At 40.1% G+C, this 21,042-nt stretch overlaps 1 protein-coding gene across 2 annotated transcripts in view; it reads right to left on the reverse strand.

The window, feature by feature from the left end:
- Positions 1 to 2,161: 2,161 nt before the first annotated feature.
- znf385c (zinc finger protein 385C) overlaps positions 2,162 to 21,042 on the reverse strand; it is a 121,724-nt gene continuing 102,843 nt past the window's right edge. For both annotated transcript variants that reach the window (XM_072369359.1, XM_072369360.1), the window contains 6 exons: positions 16,813 to 17,026; positions 10,098 to 10,475; positions 9,762 to 9,949; positions 8,394 to 8,492; positions 7,772 to 7,861; positions 2,162 to 5,396 (listed from right to left, as the gene is read on the reverse strand). In XM_072369359.1, the coding sequence (XP_072225460.1) occupies positions 5,166 to 5,396; positions 7,772 to 7,861; positions 8,394 to 8,492; positions 9,762 to 9,949; positions 10,098 to 10,475; positions 16,813 to 17,026 (1,200 nt within the window). In that variant the 3' untranslated portion in view covers positions 2,162 to 5,165. The remainder of the gene's footprint in view (positions 5,397 to 7,771; positions 7,862 to 8,393; positions 8,493 to 9,761; positions 9,950 to 10,097; positions 10,476 to 16,812; positions 17,027 to 21,042) is intronic.

Below are 21,042 nucleotides of genomic sequence, written 5' to 3' on the forward strand. Positions count from 1 at the left end.
TTAATACAGTATATAAACAGAGTCTGAACAATTCTAATAAGCTTTTGGTATTGGCTATATTTGGTATGACCACCTTTATTCTTCATCACAGCCTGAACCGTCTTAGACGAGCCTTCTTCTATTTTCTTTAAGTAGTCTTCAGGAATAGTTCTCCAGGCTCCTTGAAGGACATCCCAAAGCTCTTCTTTAGATGTTGGCTGCCTTTTGTCCCATTTTCTGTCAATATGATCCCACACTGCTTCAATAATGTTAAGGAATCCTCACTCCAAAATACCTGCCTCACTGATTTTCAGTCCACTTCTTGTGTCATTTGGCATAGCTCAGCCTTTTCTCCCTGTTTCCCTTCCTTAAGAATGGCTTCTTGACAGCCACCCTTCCATGGAGACCATTTCTGATGAGGCTCGGGCCAACAGTAGACCGATCAGCTGAAGGTCCAGATGTACCTCTCAGGTCATTTGTCAGGTCTTTACTGGGTGTGTTTAATATCTCTTAAAGACATCACTCTCAGATAATGTTAATATGCTATAGCTATCTTTTTTCATCTTATCCTTTCCAGTTTTCTCAAAACAACACAAAGCACACCTTGCAGAGATGATAAGTTTTCTGCTATAAGCACTTTTGGGAATCATCTTGTTAGTGCAAATATATTATTTTATGTCTTGTGAAATAAATGATCAACTCTTTTTTTCCTTTAAGAAATGGAAACAACAGGCTTCTGCATTCCACTGAAAATGGTCAGGCACTTGAGTGAAAATTGATGAGGCGCTTACATTTAACCACCAGTTATACAGTGTTATTAGTTATGGTAGTTAAAAAGAAACCAAACCTATGATTGTCTTTTGCCACACACACTCACTGAAGTAATGTTTAGGGGTGATTCTGAATGTGTGATGCCTGACCGCAGCAGGGGAGAAGCGTGTCTCTCCAAAACTCAGATAAGATAAAGGATCTAATCTCATGGATCAATACACAGGATACGCCTGTATCACAGCTTAGCAAGGTCATCACGTCCCTCTGCCATGTCACAGGCTTACTAAGTGCTGAGGATCCAAAGGCTTTCTTTTAATTGCCACCACAGGAGGCATTGGACTTGATGTGGCTTATCTACGGTTTCCACAAAGGATTGGTGGGCTTGTTGGCCAGAGGCGTAAGGAACAACATCAATATATTTTTCAAGGGCTCTTCTTCAAATAAACCAGAAAATTAGGAAATAATACAGAGCCAATTGAGCTAACTGTTTGATTATCAAGACTGGCACATAGTCAGATTATCCTGTTCCAACACATATAAGAAAACACCAAATGGATGTTAGGTAGAGCCTTGAGTTTCTGTTCCACAATACAGGAGGATTCATCTTCCATCTATAAATCCTTCTGCAGTTTTTGGAGCCTGTCCAATGTATTGTACTGACTATCTAAAGACTTAAAAGAAGAATAGTCTTTATCCAGACCATTTCAGTCAATCAGATATACTTTTCTATCATAATACCTCAAATGCAACAATCCCAGTTCCTCCCCTTGGCCCTCCTCTCCCCATCATGAATTCAGGTTGGTCTCTGTACAATATATTTTCCTTTGGCCATGTAGCCATCCAAATGGCCTTTGTACCCTTTTGAAGGCAATGTAACCACTATCTTTTGATCCCCAAAAGAAAGGGGCTACCTGACAGAATGCAAAAAAAGGAAAAGCTTAGAGGAGGACTTTGGACTTGGCCACAGTGCCATGAGCTCATTTCCATTTGCTACTACCTTTGTCAGCTTAACATCTGTCCAGTTGTCACTAGCAGCTCCAGAAAAGGTTGGAAATTATTAGCTGTAGGTTGCCACATGAACAGACTCAGAAACCAGCAGATGTGTACACTGTACAAATAAACCCAGTTTCTATGCTCAGCTCTGACTAATATTTTCTTTAAAAAATGGTTTAAAGTGTTTCAGTTATACAAAAAAAAAAACCTGAATCAAAGACTACAAGTGAAATCTTGCTCTTTGTAAGTGCAGGATAAACAACCCCACCTTCGCAGTTCATTATCTAACCATTTGCTTCAGTGTTTAGTCATTTTTCTCACACGAACCTAACACATTGTTATCTGAATTTCAGTTCAGTCCTCTGGGATGTTGTTTTTCATTTTTACCTATGAAATACACACATTAACACACAAATAATTACATAATTATTAAAAACATTTTGTACAAGTTCTAAAAGCTTTATTTTCCAAAATCCATCCCTTTTTCTCTCTAATGTACAGCACTGCAAGTATTTCTTTTTTCATCAATCCATCCAAGCGTACAGTGTTTGCTGCTCTCTGGAGCTATGGAGGAATACCCTGAATGGATGGTTATGTCAGCTTTTGCTCAACCTGTCACCCCTGAGAAGGCCTGGTTAATGTGACTTTAGGATATTGTCTAAAAGGCCTTGAATTACATAATTAATTCAGTCACTGACAACAAGGAGAAAAGAAAAACTCACTCGAAAAAGAATGTTTTAAATATTTTCTCTTGTACTTAAAAAAAGATGTTAATAAAACCATGTAAATAAACAAACAAACAAAAAAAAGAAAGCAAAGCAATATTCCTCTCCCTGTCTGCGCACATAGCCAACCATAACACTGTCTACTTTCTACTACAATAGCAGTTCATTATGATACAGATAACGATAGCAACTCTGGTAAAATCTCTATAAATACTCTAGGATTTCTACATATAATCTGCCTTCTCTAGATTATTTATTTCAAGAAAAAGTTTGTCAAGGTCAGAGTTCCCACTGAGCAATAGAAACAAACAAATAGTGAAGTTTAAAGGCCGGCTGGTTCACTGAGTAGTGCGACTGGGGAGAATCACATTAGTATGGCGGGGAGACCTGGTGGCTTCAGCTACCCGGAAAGGCATGGGACATAAAATGCACATCAGATGAAAGGTCTTGTTGAAGCACTAGTACTAGATGGCAGTTACAGGGTTTTCACGACAGATGGCACTGCTGCGTCACACACAACTACACACATTGTACAGATGCATAGGATTTGCTCCATTACTGTAATTTAAGAGAATATGATTTGGTATGGCTGTTGAAGGGAGGATGATTTGTGTGCTCAAAGTTCTTTTTGAGACCTCACCAAGAGTTCATTTTGGTCTTAGGAAGGGTGAATGTCAGCAGATATCCTGCTTTGGAGGGGTTAGTCGGCACATGAGAACAAACAGCAAAATGACAGTTGATGCTGCACTTGTGACACTTCCAAATAGCTTGTCTCTGATATAACATTGTTTGGCTCAGTGGAAGTCATCCAAGGGTTCTAGTGCTCCATTAAAAAGTGAGGCGTCAAAGTCATATGGCGCTGAAGCACCCTCTCTGCAGTGCAGGAGCCACTTAAAATGGAACGTCTCAACCCACAGTCACAACGTGTGTAGACCAGCCATGAGCATCAAGCATCAAGCATCAAGGGCAGCACCGGGAAAACCTATTATTTCAGGTGACTCTTCACTAACAAATCAGAGTTGGCCCTTAGCTTGGATGGGGTACATACAACATTGTTACAGGAGTTTACTGTAGAGAATAGATAAAGCCATTGAAACACCAAAAATACATCATAAACATAAATATATTGAATGTATTGCTTTAACTGTGAGACTTAGTCATAGATAAACCATAATGTTATCATTCTCACCTGATTTTTTTTTTTCCAAAGCACAATTCTCATTGGAATTGACCAGGTATTGTAAAACATACACCTACGGCAAATAAAAGATGAACATCAACACAATTTTCATTGCTTTTGCAGGTAAATCAGTTTTAAGGTGCTTTTAATGTGGTTGCCATGGCACTGTGCTTTGTTCCCTCCCACGCTGCACGCAGACACTGCAACAGGATGTCAATCAAATTCTGTCTGAGCAGCCTTCCCACCCACTGCCATCCAAACTTTTTATCAAGCTCTGAAATCCCATCAAGTCTTCATTGTGTTTTCATTCCGTGTGTGATTGTGTGTGTTGTGAGGGGCGCTTTCCCCGCTCCTCATCAGCTCATGCTGAGATAATGCCAGAGAAAATCAAGGGCAACGGCGAGGTGATGACAGTGAAGTGAAGGAAAAGGGAAAAACAGCAGTCAGGATGGGAAGGAAACAATGGCATTTTGGAGTGTAAGACACCCTTAGCTGCAAAAATGTTTTCATGCCTCCAGCTTGGCACGAACATGATGTTCAAGATGCATTGCATGAATGATGCACTGGAGCAAGAAATCATTCTGAAGACAGATTTCTAAACTGAAACAAAGTAAAGTTGACAAGCTGATCTTTTCTGGACCTTTGTGAGTGCTTAATCCTGGGGATAGGGCAAAAGGAAAAATACTGGAGGGCGATGACAGTGGCTGTGACTCAGAAAGAAAAAGACACATTTTAAGTAAGAGCCAAGTGCTCGGTGAACCGTATCTTGGGGTGGGAGTGCAGAACAATGTTACTGTAACTTTAGCATGAAGCATAATAGCATGTAGTTACAGATCCATATACCTCTCACAATAAGGAGTCACTCTTGTCCTTGAGCTGCTTTAAGTTAAGACGGGGTAATTGTGCAAGAAGTTATTCTTTTTCTTTTTTTACTGTATCCACAATGCCATGTGACAGCATCCTTTATGCTTGTCAGATGAAAACACTGATGAGTGAGACTGGCTTGTGCAGCCATACAGGTATGGCTTGGGTTCAGCTGCTTTAATGACCTACGATGACTGTTCATCATACCTCCAAACACATTAGTTAAAAACTATTTAAATAGCATCAATTAAAGGGACCTTATTTTGTGGCAACCACACTAAACATACATCTAGACATTTGTTCTATAATAAATTACACAATTATATCCATAATTTAAACCATGTTGACCCATGAAATGGCTATAAAAGCGGCCTCACTGCAGCAGTCACTGTCTGGAGGCCTGTACTGCTCCTTAGGTCATTATAAGAGGAGCAGAAAGAAGGCATGATGGGGGATCTTGGCCTTTATGATAAGAACAGCTCTCAGGCCATCAGGCCTGGTGAGCAGCAGGACTTGTGCACTCTTTCCATTTTAAGTCAGGTGGGCTGCATAGTTTGTGTGTGGCCTCTTTGTTGTGAGGGTCACTCTAAAGGAGGGCCTTGGATTTGGTAAAGGGACAGGGGAGAAGCTCAGTTGAGAGGGTGGTTAAGTCCTTAGTAGGGGGAAAAGATGATGGGCGTGTGTGTGGCCCGCAGTGGCCCCGGGGCAGGCCGGAACAGTGTAGGGCCCAGGAATGGGGTTTGGATAAAGGTGGTGGTGCCCACTGGGTGGCGCAGAGCCAATGGGTTAGTTGCCAATGTGCACAAAGTTGGTTGGGTGAGGGGGCTGGGCAGGAAGCCAGTAGTCAAACTCTTGGTCAGCTGTTTCTGCAAGGCCAGTTTGGTCTGGAGAAAACAGGAGGGGGAACGGTGAGAAGCGAGAGAGAAACACAGTGAGGGCAGAACACAGTTACTGGGCAAACATGTTTCTCAAACATATGGATGTCCCTTTAGTTGGACACTTAGCTGCAGTAGAAGAATATGCAAAACACCACTGAGCAAATTACATTTACTTCTTTTCATTTATAAAAATCAGCTAAATATCAATTTGCCCACAGGTGTCCAAAGTTGCATACAATACAAAACAGACTAAATCTAGGACTACAGCACGAACACAGCCTTTTCATCATTCAATTGCAGCTCTAAAGCACTCCATTGTTAAAAGGATAGTTTTGATCTTTTTAACCAATGATGAAATGCTTTACTCACTGGTCATGATATTAGTGCATGACATTAGTTTAGGCCTGCCTTACACCTTGTATGAACATGTGTCCTGGCTGATCCCATCACAAGTGGACAAGTAGAGGCGTGAATGCACTCACGAAGGATTAATAAACGCATTTTCTATGAGATCTGATCTCGGCTCAGGCTACATTCGGAGGTTGTCTGGAACACATGTGGCGACATTCTTATTACAGTATGATCGCAACTGTGTCCACACTGAAGGACCACCTACTCACATGACTGTCCCACAGGCGATGGAGTTTCCAATTGCACGATTTCTCACTCATCCGGCCTTTTAAAAAAATACATTTTGTGAAAAGCAGCATCGAGACTCAGAATGTGTGGTTCATAGTAAATCTCCTGCTCGTGTTTTATGTTAATTTCTGCTGTGACGGTGAGCAAAGCAGCTGTGAAAGCAGCATCAAAGCTCTTTTAGTTGCCTTTTAATGAATATTTAGAGTAGAGTTGCAGAAAAACCTGCTCTCCAAAAGGGAGGCACTGAATATTCCAAATGATCCAAACAGCAAAAGCAGACTGAAATAATTAAATGTTATGAAGCAAAAGGACTGACTCTATACTGGTGCCTGACTTTGTAATTAAAGTTAAAGTGTTGGATTGATGTACAGTAAAAATCAGATATCAGATCAGATGACAAATAACTGACAGTGAATCCATAAGTCAGCTGTCATATTAACAGTTGGTAAGTGTAACATATATAGACGTCAATCAAATCTCTGTGTTGAATTAACACTTGATATTCAGCAGTGGGGATTTGTGAAATATCAAATTTAGATGATCCGTAGAGTATGCTACCATAGAAGTTTTGCAGTTACAGTAAAGCAAACAGTAGGTTATGCGTTGCATTACCATATGATCACAAATCAGTAATTTTATCTCTCATATCTGTTAGAAAACTGAATTATTTAAATGTAATTGTGACTCTGGTGAATCTGAAACATGTTTAAATAATGAGATAGTTTAGGTCAAGGGATGTTGCTGTGTAGCTGTGATATTACAGAGACATCAGAGAACCCACCGATGTTCTGTTTTTGCTCAGCTGACAGCTCACTTTGTGATTTAGGCTTTGTGTTTATTTGCATATAAAGCAGTTGACTGAGATACAAGCCTAAGAGACTACTCGTGACACACCTGTGGATGCATTTTAATGCAAGGTGGGGACAAACTAAAACTTCTGATCAGAGCACCCAGGACACAATTCCAGATCTGAAAAGCCACTGAAGTGAGACATCATTTATCCTATTTATTAGTACAGTAGGATGTGTATGAAAAATGTTTTTATATGACTTTTTTTTTAGCATTTTTCTTGAGTAAAAAAGAAAAAAACAGATTACCTTGCCTGCATACCACACAAACTGGAGTTTCCTAGTCACATATTGATCTAGAGGCTGTTTTACCACCCACCTCCACCCAAACTCTTTTTTTTCATTCTGTGTCTGACTAAATCAATGTCATATCTGTTGTTACTGCTGTCTGCATTAGTTCTTTACCCAAGTAGTGCTTGCTGGTGCCCTTCGTGCCTTCGACTTTCTAAGTATACATGTGGAAGAGCAGGGAAGTCCCAGAACATAGCCACACAGCTATAAATGACTGGAAATGGAAATAATCTCTTTGACTAAAGATTATTTCTGAATACAGATATTCAAAGAATTCATTTTTTCAACCAAGCTCACATATTTTCTAACACAAGACAGGTCCCTTTGTACTGGTAAGTAGACCTCAGGAGTTTAATGCTTATCAAAGATATGTGAGTCATGCAACATTTTTTATTTTTTTTAATGGGAAAACTAAATTATTTTTCATAGATAGTATTCACGATTTTGTAGCTCTATTGGAATCACCACCATAGCCCCTTAATGTAGATATGATTTCTTCATCATCACTGCTCAGTTCCCTGCCCAAAGCCAGGCCTAAAGTTAAGCCGGCTGAAGCTCTCGTCCTCCAATCCAACCCAATTCTCAGCCTCTCCTGCCACTGACCTGCGAGGAAATGGAGGTGAGGTTGTACTGGGTGAAGGCTTTCTTCATTGCAGAAACAGCCACACCTGCATAGCCACTCCATCTCACGCTCTGTAGGATGGAGGGGGAGGAGGAAGAGGATAAGGAGAGATGGGATAGGTGTATATATGACAGGAGTAGACAAGTGATTAATCTGGAGTGCTGATTCAGGCTGCTGTTGTCAAAGCTGGGCAGTGGGGAGAGAAGGACTAATTTAGACCTGCCTCAGGGGTAGGGGACTCACTGAGTGTAAAAGTGTGTTTAACCTCTATGACAGCACAGGCACACAAGTTTGCTGCTTGACCACAATGTACTGTAAAAAGACAAAGTAATATAATATTTATTCCTTTTTTACAGTATGTTTATCATGACTAGAATGAAATCAGTTAACTGCAACAAAGATAAATGAGTTAAAAAAAAACAAAGTTCAAAAGCATTAGTTTACAAGTCATACATAATTTATTCCAGTTCTGGCAAAATGTACATAACATGCTGCTGTGAGAAAAGGGAAATTATGCTTTGTTGTCTTCCTTGAGTGTGTCTGTATGCATGTATATTTGCGTGACAGTGCTTTGTTTGTCTGTGTCTGTGTGCAGAGACTTACCGCTAAGCTGGAGCTTGGCTGGCTCTTGCTGTGGGGGGTAAATTTGGGTTTGGGTGGTTTTCCGGCCAGCCTATCCTTGTGCCTTCTGCTATTCATGTGCTGCAGACACCAGCAAAAAAGCCATTAGTAAGGTAACAAGCATCTGTCGTAGCACAGCGGAACAACTTCAAATGTTGTCAGCCGAATTAATAATGGATTCACACCAAAGCGCACAGAAATGACATCGCATTACTTTCTCAGGCTGCCGCGCTCCTTTGCTGGCTGCAGTACTTACAGGCTTTTGTCCTCACAGGTTAAGGGATGTTTATATAATACTGGTGGAATGCATTTAAGGCTAAAGCAGCCTGGGTCATTTCCACATTCCACTCCAGCATAGACAATATCCTGATACAGTCGTAGAATTAAATGGACATCAAAGGCAAGAAATTACTTCTTTAAACTGGTTTGAAGCTGGTATGCAGAATAAACACAGGAGGCATTGTAGCTTACAATACTAAGTGGCTCCCTGAATAGTTAATTAAAGCATTAGATGATATCTGTTGAGGGTTGAAAAATAGCAGTTTGAATGTACTCTGCACTCACATTTGGTCTTCAATGGCTTCATTCATGTGGGTGTAAATGAAACTGCTGCTTTGATTTAAGCTCACATACACCTCCTCCATCAAAGTGAGGCTGAAATTGTCTCTTGGATTAAGTATGGTATTTAAAATCTCATCATTCATATTTATCACTTCGACACAAATCATTCTGGTTAACTTTAATGCAATACATAACAGATCAAAATGCGCTCTAAGTTGAATATGTAATATCAATCTCTTGGTGTCTAAGGTAATTGCTAACTATCTCTGCGCAGCTCTATTTTCTGATTAATTTTGCGACCACATCATCTCTCTGTGGGGCTGAGGTAATTGTGTGCAACATTTTTCTCCACTGCCTGTCATGATCGGACTGGAGTGCTTTTCCCTGCAGAGTCAACATCACTTCTACGCCCTTTTGAACAAAATCCTATCAGGTTAGCAACGCTCTCACTTGGTATGCCTTGACAAATCTGAAGGACCTCCCCAAGCCCCATATTCCCTCCTCATCTTTCATTTTGAACAGCACAAGAGAGACAGATAAGTCTCAGAGTGTTAAGTCTTTCGCCTTCCCCACTCTTGTACTTTACAACACCAAACTTCTAAGGCTTCTGCGATGGTGAAGTTCAATAAGATGATTCTAATCTGTTGTATATTACAATTTTTTCCTGTTCATATTTCTGTCAAATATTTCTCTCCAGCCATTCATTTAAACCATTTTGTATGTGGAAAGTTTATCTTACAGATGTAATTGTATATAAAGATCTATACCTTCTAAAGTAAATAATTTTACCTGGCTCAGTTGGGTCTCAGAGTTCACAAAGATCTCACACACTTCACACTGGAAGTTCTTGCTGGGCACCCCAACGCTACCTTTGCTGCCCAGCCGCTTGCTCTTGCAGCTGGTTCGAGCTGCCATCACTTTTCCCCGGCGACGTGGCAGAACACTGTGACCCTCCAGCATCAGTTTGTGCTTTGTACCTGCAGGAAAGAACAGAGAACTGAACAAAGAAATGTATTGTACAAAATAAATACAGAGGGATTTATCTGAGGCCCAAAAATACAGCAAATGTAAGAATTCGGTTTGAAAGAGGAAAACACATATGTCAGTGTCACACTATGCTCCTACCGCTGTTATGTGCTTCCAGTTGGGAGAGAGAGTTGACTGTGACTTTGCAAACAGGACAATGGAGGTGAGTTTTGCTCTTCTTGGGGTCTTTGTCGTCATCTGTGTGTGGCTCCTCGTTTGTGTGGGATGTGTCTTCACCGCTGCCTGACCCATTGGTTGGATCCACAGCCTCTGCAGCCTCTGCCACTTCTGGGACTTCCGGGGTACTGGTGTCTGACGCCGTCTCAGAAAGATGAGAGGAAGGTGAAATCTGAGGGGTGGAAAGGGTGACCAGCTCCACAGATGAAATCTCAGATACTGGCGTCAGCATTACTGAGCTTCTGGGACTCTCCTCGAGCTTCCCCTCCAGGATGGTTGGTTCCAGATCACATTGAAGACCTGAATAAGAATAAGAAATAAAAGAGAAAATCATCAAATGTGATTTATTTAAAATAAAAGTAGACTTGTTTTTCAACCACAAACTGACACAATTTCCTGAGGTCTTAATTAAATCTTTGGACAGGCTTTGGTCAAAATACCATAGAGATACAGCACAATGGTTCCCCTTTATATCATGAATATACACCTCATTTCAGAACAACCAGTGTTAGGCCATTTATGGCTAAAGAGCATTCAGGGTTTGGATTGACCCACTTGACTCCCTTCCATCCATCTAATTTTTTCATATGTCCCTTTTAAAACCATCTTACTGTTGTCAGTGTAAGTGTGATTATGTTCAGCCTCTGGTCAGTTAAAAGACAAGGCGGGTACATGTTAGTTTGAAGCAGTTGGCCTGCACCAAAGGGTGCTAATTTGATCAAATGTTACATGCTCTTGTCAGACTCACTTTAATCAGTCACATGAAAAAACAAAATGACCAATCAGCTGACACAGAGAAAAAGACTTCTGGAGCTCAACAGAGACAGAGTTTAACATTAGTAGCCGTACATGAAAACTTTAATGGGAACTTACTCAAAAACTTTGTTTTGGTTTGTGTCTCATTGACATTTGATTTTCACTGTTGCTGCATCCATACAGTTCCACATCTAATTTATATACAAAGAAACAATAAAACCTTTTTGTGGAAAAAATATTAGACAAGAATTTAACAAAAGCCTCCATCTAACATGTCTTTGCATTGTAATTCTTGATTTCTGTTTGTGTAAATCACTGCATAAGGGACATGTTTCTATTTCACTCGGGTGTAAATGCTGCTACTGTAAAGTAATTTCCCAGTTTGGGATGAATAAAGTACTTCTATTTTGCTCTATTCCATGCGGAGACCTACAAGTTTAAAGGAAACAATTAATATAGTTCCATGTATACTGAAATAATCCATCAGTTAGTATTTGTCTTTGAGTAAAACACTGAATGTCATGTTAAGAGCAGCTTAATGGTATTTTCATTTAGTTTAGGGAAGTAAATACCATCAGTCACATTCCTACTCTCTTTCAGTCTCATTCACTATTCAAATATCAAATGGACCTGGAGTCTCAGTCAGTAGAAACTAACCAATCGACTGTCGGGTCCTGCCAATGAGTTACTGGAGTTCCATTACACATCCCTCCTTCACCCCATTGTCCTCCCATGGGAATCACTAACATTTCCGTGAGGAGTGCTGTGCGCTATGCTTACTGAATATCTCCATCTCATTTCGAGAGCTTTCTCCTGCACATACACACTGCTCACCTCAGTGCAACCGTCTCCATTGATTTTTCCTTTTATGCCCTGGAGTAAATTCATCATTGGAGATAAGGGTCTTCCTTTCTCATTCCCGCTCAGGTAAAAGAAACTATATAGGAGCAAGATTAGGCAGTCCCCTTGCTGTAATGAGAGTGACCCTTGAGAGATTTGAGCTCCTTTCTGGAGGGGGGTCGGGGGGTAGGTATGATCCTGAATACATGTGAAAGACAGGGCCACCTGAGAAGTCCCTGGTGGGGAGTGATTTTGATCAGTGGATTTAGAAGGAACCCTACAGAAAAAGACATGGAGGTTGGTGGGAATCAAGGAATCAAAGCACTCTAATATACAAGGATTTAGATCATGAAGGATCTCGTTGAGAGAATCATTTCAAACATCGCAGCTGAAGTTCAGGTGTCTTCATTTTGGGAAACAGCATATTTCAGCAAATGAACAATCCAGAATCTTCTTGTATTTCATTGAAGGAATAACTCCGTCAATTAAGTTGTTAATTAACAGTAAAAATCTATGAATCCATCTGTCTTTGTATTACACGCTTTTGTTTAATTTTCTTATATCACTTTGTCTTGGTGATTGTTTTTGGACAAAAAAGGAACTGACTGTGACCATATCCTGGTAAAAATATACAGCTGAAAGGCAAAAAAAAAGTAAACATCACATGTGTGCAGATCTTTTTTGAGACCTTGCTGTGTGGACAAAACAAACTATTTCAAGATGAAGAACTGTGACAGACAGGATTTCTTTTGATTAATGCCGTGACTTTTGCTGTCTTGCCTCCTTTTTCTCCCCGTCTGTTGTCCTATTTCACTGCCGACCATCTACATGAGTGCAGAGACTGCCACCAAAATGGGCAGAACTGTCAAAACCATACTGGCATACTGGCAGCAGGCCCTCTGTGGAGTAAAACTACACACTAGCAAATAAAAGGACATTTGGATCACTGTTATGCTGGCAATGATCAGCTTTCTTTAACATGAAAATAATTCAATGTTTGTTTTAAAACATCCAGACAACTATGACAAGTTTTTAAAGTATAAACACATCTTAAGAAATCACTACTCAATTGACTGATCTACCTAGAACTTTGACCACAGCCTAATTGCAAGCAAATGCGAATATTGGGCTTATTAAACACACAGTTTCTTGCGCATTCACACACTGAGCACTTGATTTAGTACACAAGCACTGATCTGAGGCAGCGTCAGAACATAAACAACTTCCCTGGGGAAAAATCCTTTCTTTAAATCATCATTACTGTGGTGACAGAGTCCCTGTGAAGATGGCTTCAACAGCGGAGTCAATCAAAGCTGAGGCTGATTGATGCTTGTCATGATTGATGGTGGCTCTCTGTCTCTTGGCGCCAGCCTGGTGCTCTCTTGCTTGCTAACTCACTATCCTTTGTTAGTCTGAGACATGCTTTATAAGAATCGATCCGTCTGTTTGTTTGACTGGAAAGTTAGTCTCTGCTCATCCCGTCTCTTTCCTGTACGCATGAGTCGTTGTGGTACCTGACCCGACAGAATATCTATGAAAAGCCTGATATTTTTTACATTAGGGTTAAAGAAATAGTATTTTTGTGAGTGGACAAAATATTTAAAAGTGGATGTAGAAAGAGTCTGAAAGAGTCAAAATCCAAATGATGACAAAATATAATGTTAATGTCATTTTCCTTCCAAGTTAGACATATAAAGATCATATCACTATCAATAGAAAAATATCCATCCATCCATTTTCTATACCTGCTTAATCCAACTTTTCGGGTCGCGGGGGGGCTGGAGCCTATCCCAGCTGTCCTCTGCCATATTGCTATGAGATTTCTATGTTTTGCTTGTTACTCTTGATAATGTTGTGTCAAGCCTTAAATCTTGATTACCCGGTCAATTTTATAATGGTAATGGCCAAAATATATCAAATTGTTGCTATCATAAGTTGAAGATCTTCAGCAACACTTGTGGATTTGTTATGCTCTGTACAAAAAAGAAGAAAAGAGCCATATGCAGCTAAGCTTTAGAGCAACCAAGGTTTCAGACATTAGCTTCCGAGGCCTATGCATTCTTCAAAATCATCAGTCAAGAAAGGCTAGATTATGTAAATTAACCTTTAGTACCCTGACTCCAGAAACTTTATTTCAACAATCAGCACTAATAGACTCCTCCATGTTGCTGCCAAACACTCTGAAAATCAACAAAGAAAGGCTATAATGAGATAGTGTTTTTGGGTAGTTGTTTACTCATTTAGTCAGTAATGACATTTATAAATGACAGTTAACAGGAACCAAGTCGAGGTGTGAAGACTATTTTGAAGATAACTGCTCACAGGATAGACAGAACATAAAATCAAAACTTTTTCTACAGGTAGATTTAGCTGATTATGGAGTGGTGGTGCACTGTTTGCCTATATAGCCACAATTATGACCTTATTCAGAATCAGAGGAAAACCATTCCTACGGCCTCATCATAAACTCGATTCAAAGTTTGTAAATGAACATCTAGCCTGATTCAACTGACACCAAGCCCTGATTAACTGGACTGATAAAGTCCGAACACTTTTAGGCCGCAAAAGTCATTAAAAGAACATCTCTCCAGCTGGTAAGCATTGAAATGGATCAATCGTGCTTTGGGCTTCATTTGCAGCCACTGGGACTGGGGACATTTCACTGGTAGATAAAGGAATCTGTTAAATTAAATACCAGCGAATTCTAAAAGCAAACCTCTCCGAAGTCTCTCTGTATATGAGTTGAAGATGAAAAGAGGATGACATCTGAAGCATGAATACCTAAAGAGGTGCAAGCTGAAGGTTCTGCCAAAGTACCTTGACCTAAACATCAGCAACAATATTTGGAAAGACAATTCACAGAAAAGAACACTTTTGTGGAAAGAATGGATGAAAATCCTCCAAAGTGAGAACTGAGACTGCTAGATGTGTGCAGGAAGTGTTTACAAGCCTACTTTAACTAAAAACTGTCAAAGAAGTGACCATACAGGGTGTTCAAACTTTAGCTTTAGGCCTTTTTGCTATTTTAATTCTATGGGAAAAATATTTTGCTTAGAAAATTAAAGAAATGAGTTTCTTCACCTTCATGCCTTAAGGAAATCAGGTTGTGTTTAACTTAAATTTTCTACACTTGTAACTTGAAAAAGAATTGTGATCACAGTGGACTTGGAACTCCATTCAGTGCCCCATATTAACACAGTGGTGTATGAATAGTAGCTGCATCCTGTGTTTAAATATGTATTAATAGATATTCTAATGGAGCTTAAGAGGCTGACCTTTTGTACCACGAGAATTGAGTTTATTCTAAGCCAGACAGTCGGCACGCTTAAAGGAAGATCCGACAGGTGTGTTATTGGTTTCTAATGGCAGACAATGTGGGCATTACCCTCCATCAGCTCCGCACCTGTCTTCAGTTTCATTGCAGACATAATTAATTTCATACAGTGTTAATTTGGGGTGCAGTTTCATTACAGTTTGGCATTGTGGTGCATGGTAGCACTGGCTCGCACTGTTGCATTTCAATTTCACATTGGGCCAATCACACAATTGTGCTTATTAAAGAGTGCTCCTCCGCACAAAATTGCCTTGGAACTACAGAATTATTCACAGCATAAAAACTAGCTATGACTTATCTTATTTCTCTCTTCACTGACCCCCTCTTTCACGCTCTCTCTCACATTCGTTGCTCTCTCCCTCATTCATTTCATCTTATCTTTCATTTTCCACTCATCTTGTTTCGTCTCTGCTACTGCTTTCCTCTTTCAGGGCCGTTACAACTGTGGAATATTAAAATTAGATTTGATGAGAGCGTTATCAGACTCCCGGTCTTTTGTCCACTTTCTCCTCTTTGAAGGAAACTCTTGGCGCTCAAGGGAAAAAAGTGTGTATCTGTGTGTCCTTGTGCGAACTGTCTGTCTGGGAGATAAATTGTCTCCCTTCTCTCCAAGTACCGTCATATCTCCTCTCTGATATTCCTTCTTGCATCCAAGCCCATTTGGAAATTCAGCTAAGATAATGTTCCTCTCTGGGGCAGGGAGGGTACTTAAAAAAAGTAGAAGAAAGAGAGGAAAAAACTGCTCTACCCCTTCTCCATTCCTGTCACCTCAGAAGGATAAAGGAAAAGTCTGGACCCAGACAAGTGCAACATGAGATGGTAATGGTCTTACTCTGCAGTCAAAATGCCACTGAGGCAATTCATGCTCTCTGAGCTAAAGTTGGAGCCGTGGAAAAGTCAACATTTATTCCCTCTTCTTTAACCAGACATTAAATGTCAATATTTGTACCACAAAAGTGAAAATATTTTACTTTGAAAAAAAAAGAGTGTATTGGAATTATTTCAACTTTTAATTTTTATCTGACATCCCCTTAAATGGAATCTCTCCCCCCTGCGCTCTCACTCTACACAGCCAGCACTTTGTGCCTTTCTTTTCATGTTGCACAAATACAGCCACTTTGGTATTTCCACTGTCCTGTCATTCTAACTTAAATAGGACAGAGCAGAGGCACTAATGGGGAGTCAAGCAATGGAAACCATGAAGTAAAAGGAGTTAAGAAAAAAGAAAAGACACCAGTGTGCCTCCAATCGATTTCAGTCCCCCACATTATTCACAAAACATCCCATTCTCAGACTTCCTGCAATCCCACAACTTTGGAGCCTTCCATCTATCACAAGGCAAAGGGACAGAAGGCCAAGTGAGAGAAGATGTGGGGGAAACAATGTGAGTTTCAGTTGCTGATGTCTTAATGCACAGAGACACAGGGGGGATAGAAGGGTGTGAGGGTGAGGGATAAGGTGCAGAGAAGATTTAGTCTCTAAGTGTAACACAATGGAGTACAGAGAAGAGATAGGGGCAGCAAAGATATAAAGGAGGAGGACAGTAATGTGAGAGGGGGACTCAAGGCAAGGCTTTAGAAAGATCTGATGGCGTAGAAGAGGGAATTAGAAGAACAAAAGCGTGATAAAGTGATCATCAGGAAGAGGGAGAGGGGTGGTCAAAGATCAGTTCCAAACAGCACACCATTTCTCTTTCCCTACACTTACTTGTTCCCTCTGCTAAACTTGTATCCATAAGAGCAGGAAGAGCTGCCTCAGAAGTGGATGTCTTGCTTCTGTCTCGTTCTCGCTCTCGGTCTCGGTCCCTCTCTCTCCCTGCGGATGAAGCCTCCCCGGCTCGTCGCTGCCTGTTTTTCTGGGCCTCCATGGCTTTAAGTTTCCGGGCATGCTTGTGGCCTTTATAGTGGGCCTCTGCTTGGTTCTGTGGGAAAATGAGAAGAAGAAAAAAACAGTTTAAAAAGAAAAAGAGGAGGATGCAGTATCTGCTGGAAAGACTGGAGCCAACTTGCAATAAAGGTTAAAACACACGCCTGAATATTCGCTCTCTTGCAGGCATCTAGAGGCCGCAAAGAGGAGAGTCTGTTTCCACCTGATAACAGCGCTGGCACACTGGGAGGCCAGACGTATAATTGCATGTGTAATACGTAACAAGAGAGAGGATTTCATCTCCACAACTACCCTATTAATGAACACTGTGAGAGTCAGCCTCTGCAAAAGCCAGACACATTTGGCAATACATACTAATGTTACACACATTTGAGCACCCGTAGGCAAATAAACCAAACAAAACACATTCTGACTGACTGCTCTGCAGAAATAAAGACACAAATTCCAGCTGGAATGTGATTTACCTTCACATTCTCACCACTCTCGTGACCCTGTCCAGTCTGAGAACAAAGGCTCTGTTGTCAGAGCAAGCATGGATACATAAGAATAGCAGAAAAATCAATACACAGATCACTCATTAAAAGCTTAAAACATTCTCTGGGAATCCAGTCTCATCAGATACTGGTCAGGATGAAAACCACAAGAAGCAGAAAAATGACCCAGACACATAATGGAAAATTTATGCAAAAACTGCTACAAACTATAGGGCTTATTAAGTAACATTAGCATTTTCATACCCTCAGTATTTAGGAGGTGGATGGATAGAGAATGCAGGATTAGTGAGGCATGGTGCAGCTGTTCCTCAAAGACAGTAAACCTTCTTCTTGAGCTGTAACACTTCCTCAATAAATAAATCATGCAAATCCTTGGGAACTAAACAACTTGAGTACAGTTTGAGTAAAGAGACTGGACAGTTCTGCGAGGGACTACTAAGATAGCAATGAATACAAGTTGAAATGAGATATGAGACGTGCAAACTCCCAAAGATTCTTTCATTTCAAGCAAAATGCAAATTTGCCTCATTACCTGAGAATTAACAGTGCATAAAATCTTGTAACTAATTAAAAATATTGCCTGGGCAGTGTTAGTGCAGAAAAGTAAGGTTTCTAACACCATCAGTCTCATGCAAGCACAAGCATTCTGAGTGTGAAGTGTTAACCACCTGCATTTAGCGAGCCTAATGGTATGTTACTGTGGTGACCGCTATGTAATGTGGCTGTCAAAGCATCTGTAAAAACAACTCAAGTACACGAGCACGTTGAGTGATTGCTCTGATGTGCAAAGGCATCAAATGTGGTTCTCTTCAAAGTGATTCTAGACTGTCCAATAATCAAGAAATCCCTGGAATAAAAGAAAACACGGTACAACATCTAATACATAGATACACGCTGAGGAGTGTTAAGCACATGTCCTCCCATGACTTAAAAGGGAAACTGAACCTGCTCTCCTAACAATTACTTCTAGCATAAAATAAGATGAGATAGAAGTTAAGCTGTACTGCCAGTTGGTATGTTTTATTGATGAGATGTCTCATCTGATTGGGAAGGTTGCTACAAATACATGCCGCCCAATTATATTTTAGACACATGATGAACGAAAGGAACTAAATTAAAAGGTTTTTAACTAACCTCTGCAGAAATCACGCTAAAACAATAATAATCCTGTAACAATATTTCAGCCCCGCTGTTCCTTTATCATAGACAACCAAAACACCTATAAGACATAAAAGTGTTTATAATACACTCAAAAGCGCATTATGAAGTAATTTTAGATAACTATCTATGCAAAACTGTAAAAAAGCCCTGAAGTAAACTATAAGCTAAATCTTGACAAAGCTCCTCTCCTCTTCTTGATTCATAAATCAAATGAATAACAAAATAAGAAACACTACTGAAGTATCAGATTATCTACAATGTGCCCCTTTTCTCCCCACAGTGGAGTGAACGCACCAAACAGGTCAATTAGCCTTCTGTGATGAACAAAATCATAGTTCAGGATACAGATCTGTTTCCATAAAACAATTTAGGCACTTTTTCACATTTCACTACATAGAAAATGAGTATCAGACATGACGCATTTAAATAAAGTCTGTAGCATCATCAGAATGTGAAAGTATAGGCGATGTTAACCAGGACAGTAATTTTAAGTCATGGCCTCTTTTCAGAAACAAAGCCAAGAGGAAGAAGATGCAGAAAAACTGGTTACTTTGGAAATTACAGGACAAAAATGCTCAATGGTATTCTGGCGTATATATTGGCCATGTAATTTCTCTAGAAGTCAAATTAGCTGATTTTTAACATGGTCGATCAAGTATGAAATGTGAAAGATGTTTGCTACATCCAAAACAAGGAAAAACATCTCAAATTAGAATAAAAATGATTTTTACAAGATAGAATTTTTTCAGATTTTGCCATGTCTGTGAATCTTTTCAAATGAGCAGCTTCAAAAACACTGACAAAAACATGATGAATGACGAAATAAAACACACCTAATATGCAGAGAATTCCTCAGTCAAATGTCAGCACACTCTGGTGGAGTGAGGCGCAGTGAGATGACTAAGGCGTGGATATACTTACTTTTAACCATGTTCTCAGGTTGGCAGTCGGCTCCATCTAGGGTATAATTGCTCACCAACTTGCCTGTGTACTATGTCTGTTAAGGGAGGATTCCGCCAGGATGCACGGTAGAGAACTCATACTCATACCTTACAAAACTCCCAGATTTGCATGATTTAAAAAAAATAAACATGGAAAAAACACAAGAGGTCACAATTTGTGACCTTTGCAGATAAAGTGTTTGCATGAAGATGGTATGCACAACCCCTAATTCTAAGACATAGCACATCCAGTTAATCCCTAACCCTGCCCCAATTGGTCCCTTGGATCTCTTCCTAACACGCAAGATATACAAGTCACCAGTTGTCACTGGTTGCTGCCCCCCTCCCAGGAATTCAACTGCTCATTTTAAAATAATGAAAACACATAGATTCTTGCTTGCAAGTGCTTTTACACATTTTACACGTTTTATATTGCATTTCCTCCAGTAGATCACCCTGATTGTTATTCACTGGAACCTTAAAGAGCTCTTTGAGTTCATTTGTGATACTGAGCAGCAGAGTATTCTTATTTATATGAACATTTTGAGCTTTATACATAAGGGTAAATTGGTATAATATCTGAGCAAACTGTTGAAGGTGCATGAAAGAGTAAGAAAGTACTCAGATAAGGTGCATGAAAGAGTAAGAAAGTACTCAGATAAAGCTATAGTCAACCTGACACTTCCCTTTAAGTTTGGGTGTGGACACGGGGAATGAGATTTGCTGCAGTGGGAGAAGAGGACCTCTGTGACTCCTCTCCCCCCTCAGCCCCCGGTCTCCTGTGTCTCAGATCCTCTTTGAAGATGAAGTCCAAATATGTGTGTGTGTGTGTGTGTTTTACAGTGCCCAGACTGATGATGTCTCAAGGCTTTCTGAACTATTATCTATTTGTTTTATATGAATATGCATGAAATGTCATTGGATGTATGCTCATGTGTCTCTAGGGTGCGTGTTTGGATATGTACAGTTTGTGTGTGTATGTGTGATGTGGCAAGGATGGCAAAAATGAAATGGGGAGCTGAAAATGCTGCCTCCTGCAGTGGCTGCTGATTGTTTCTGCACTTTGGTGATAAACCGAAGCTCACCCTGCTGTCTAATCCCTCAATCCAAAAGAACTCACTAGCACACTCCACTGAAAAGTCTCTTTACACACATTACTGGGAATAAGAAAACAAACTTTTTGTTTTAACGTATATGCATTTGCAAAATGGATACACATATGCACTAAAAGATATCGCCAACAGATTTGCTTTCTATCTCTCTTTCACTCACAATTGCAGATAATAAGAGGTGAGGTAATTGCAGAAAGAGAATACCGGAAATAAAAACATGCTTTCAGAAGAAAAACAGAGACCCAAAACACAGTTGTTCTCTGAGGGTATGCTTGTTCCCTCGAATACAGTGTTTTAATGTTGAAAATGACACAGTCGAGCATAATGTGTCTCTTTCTTATT

The sequence above is a fragment of the Leuresthes tenuis genome, unplaced genomic scaffold, assembly GCF_036924035.1.
Source record: "Leuresthes tenuis unplaced genomic scaffold, fLeuTen1.0.hap1 SCAF_17, whole genome shotgun sequence".
NCBI classification, from domain to species: Eukaryota; Metazoa; Chordata; class Actinopteri; order Atheriniformes; family Atherinopsidae; genus Leuresthes; species Leuresthes tenuis.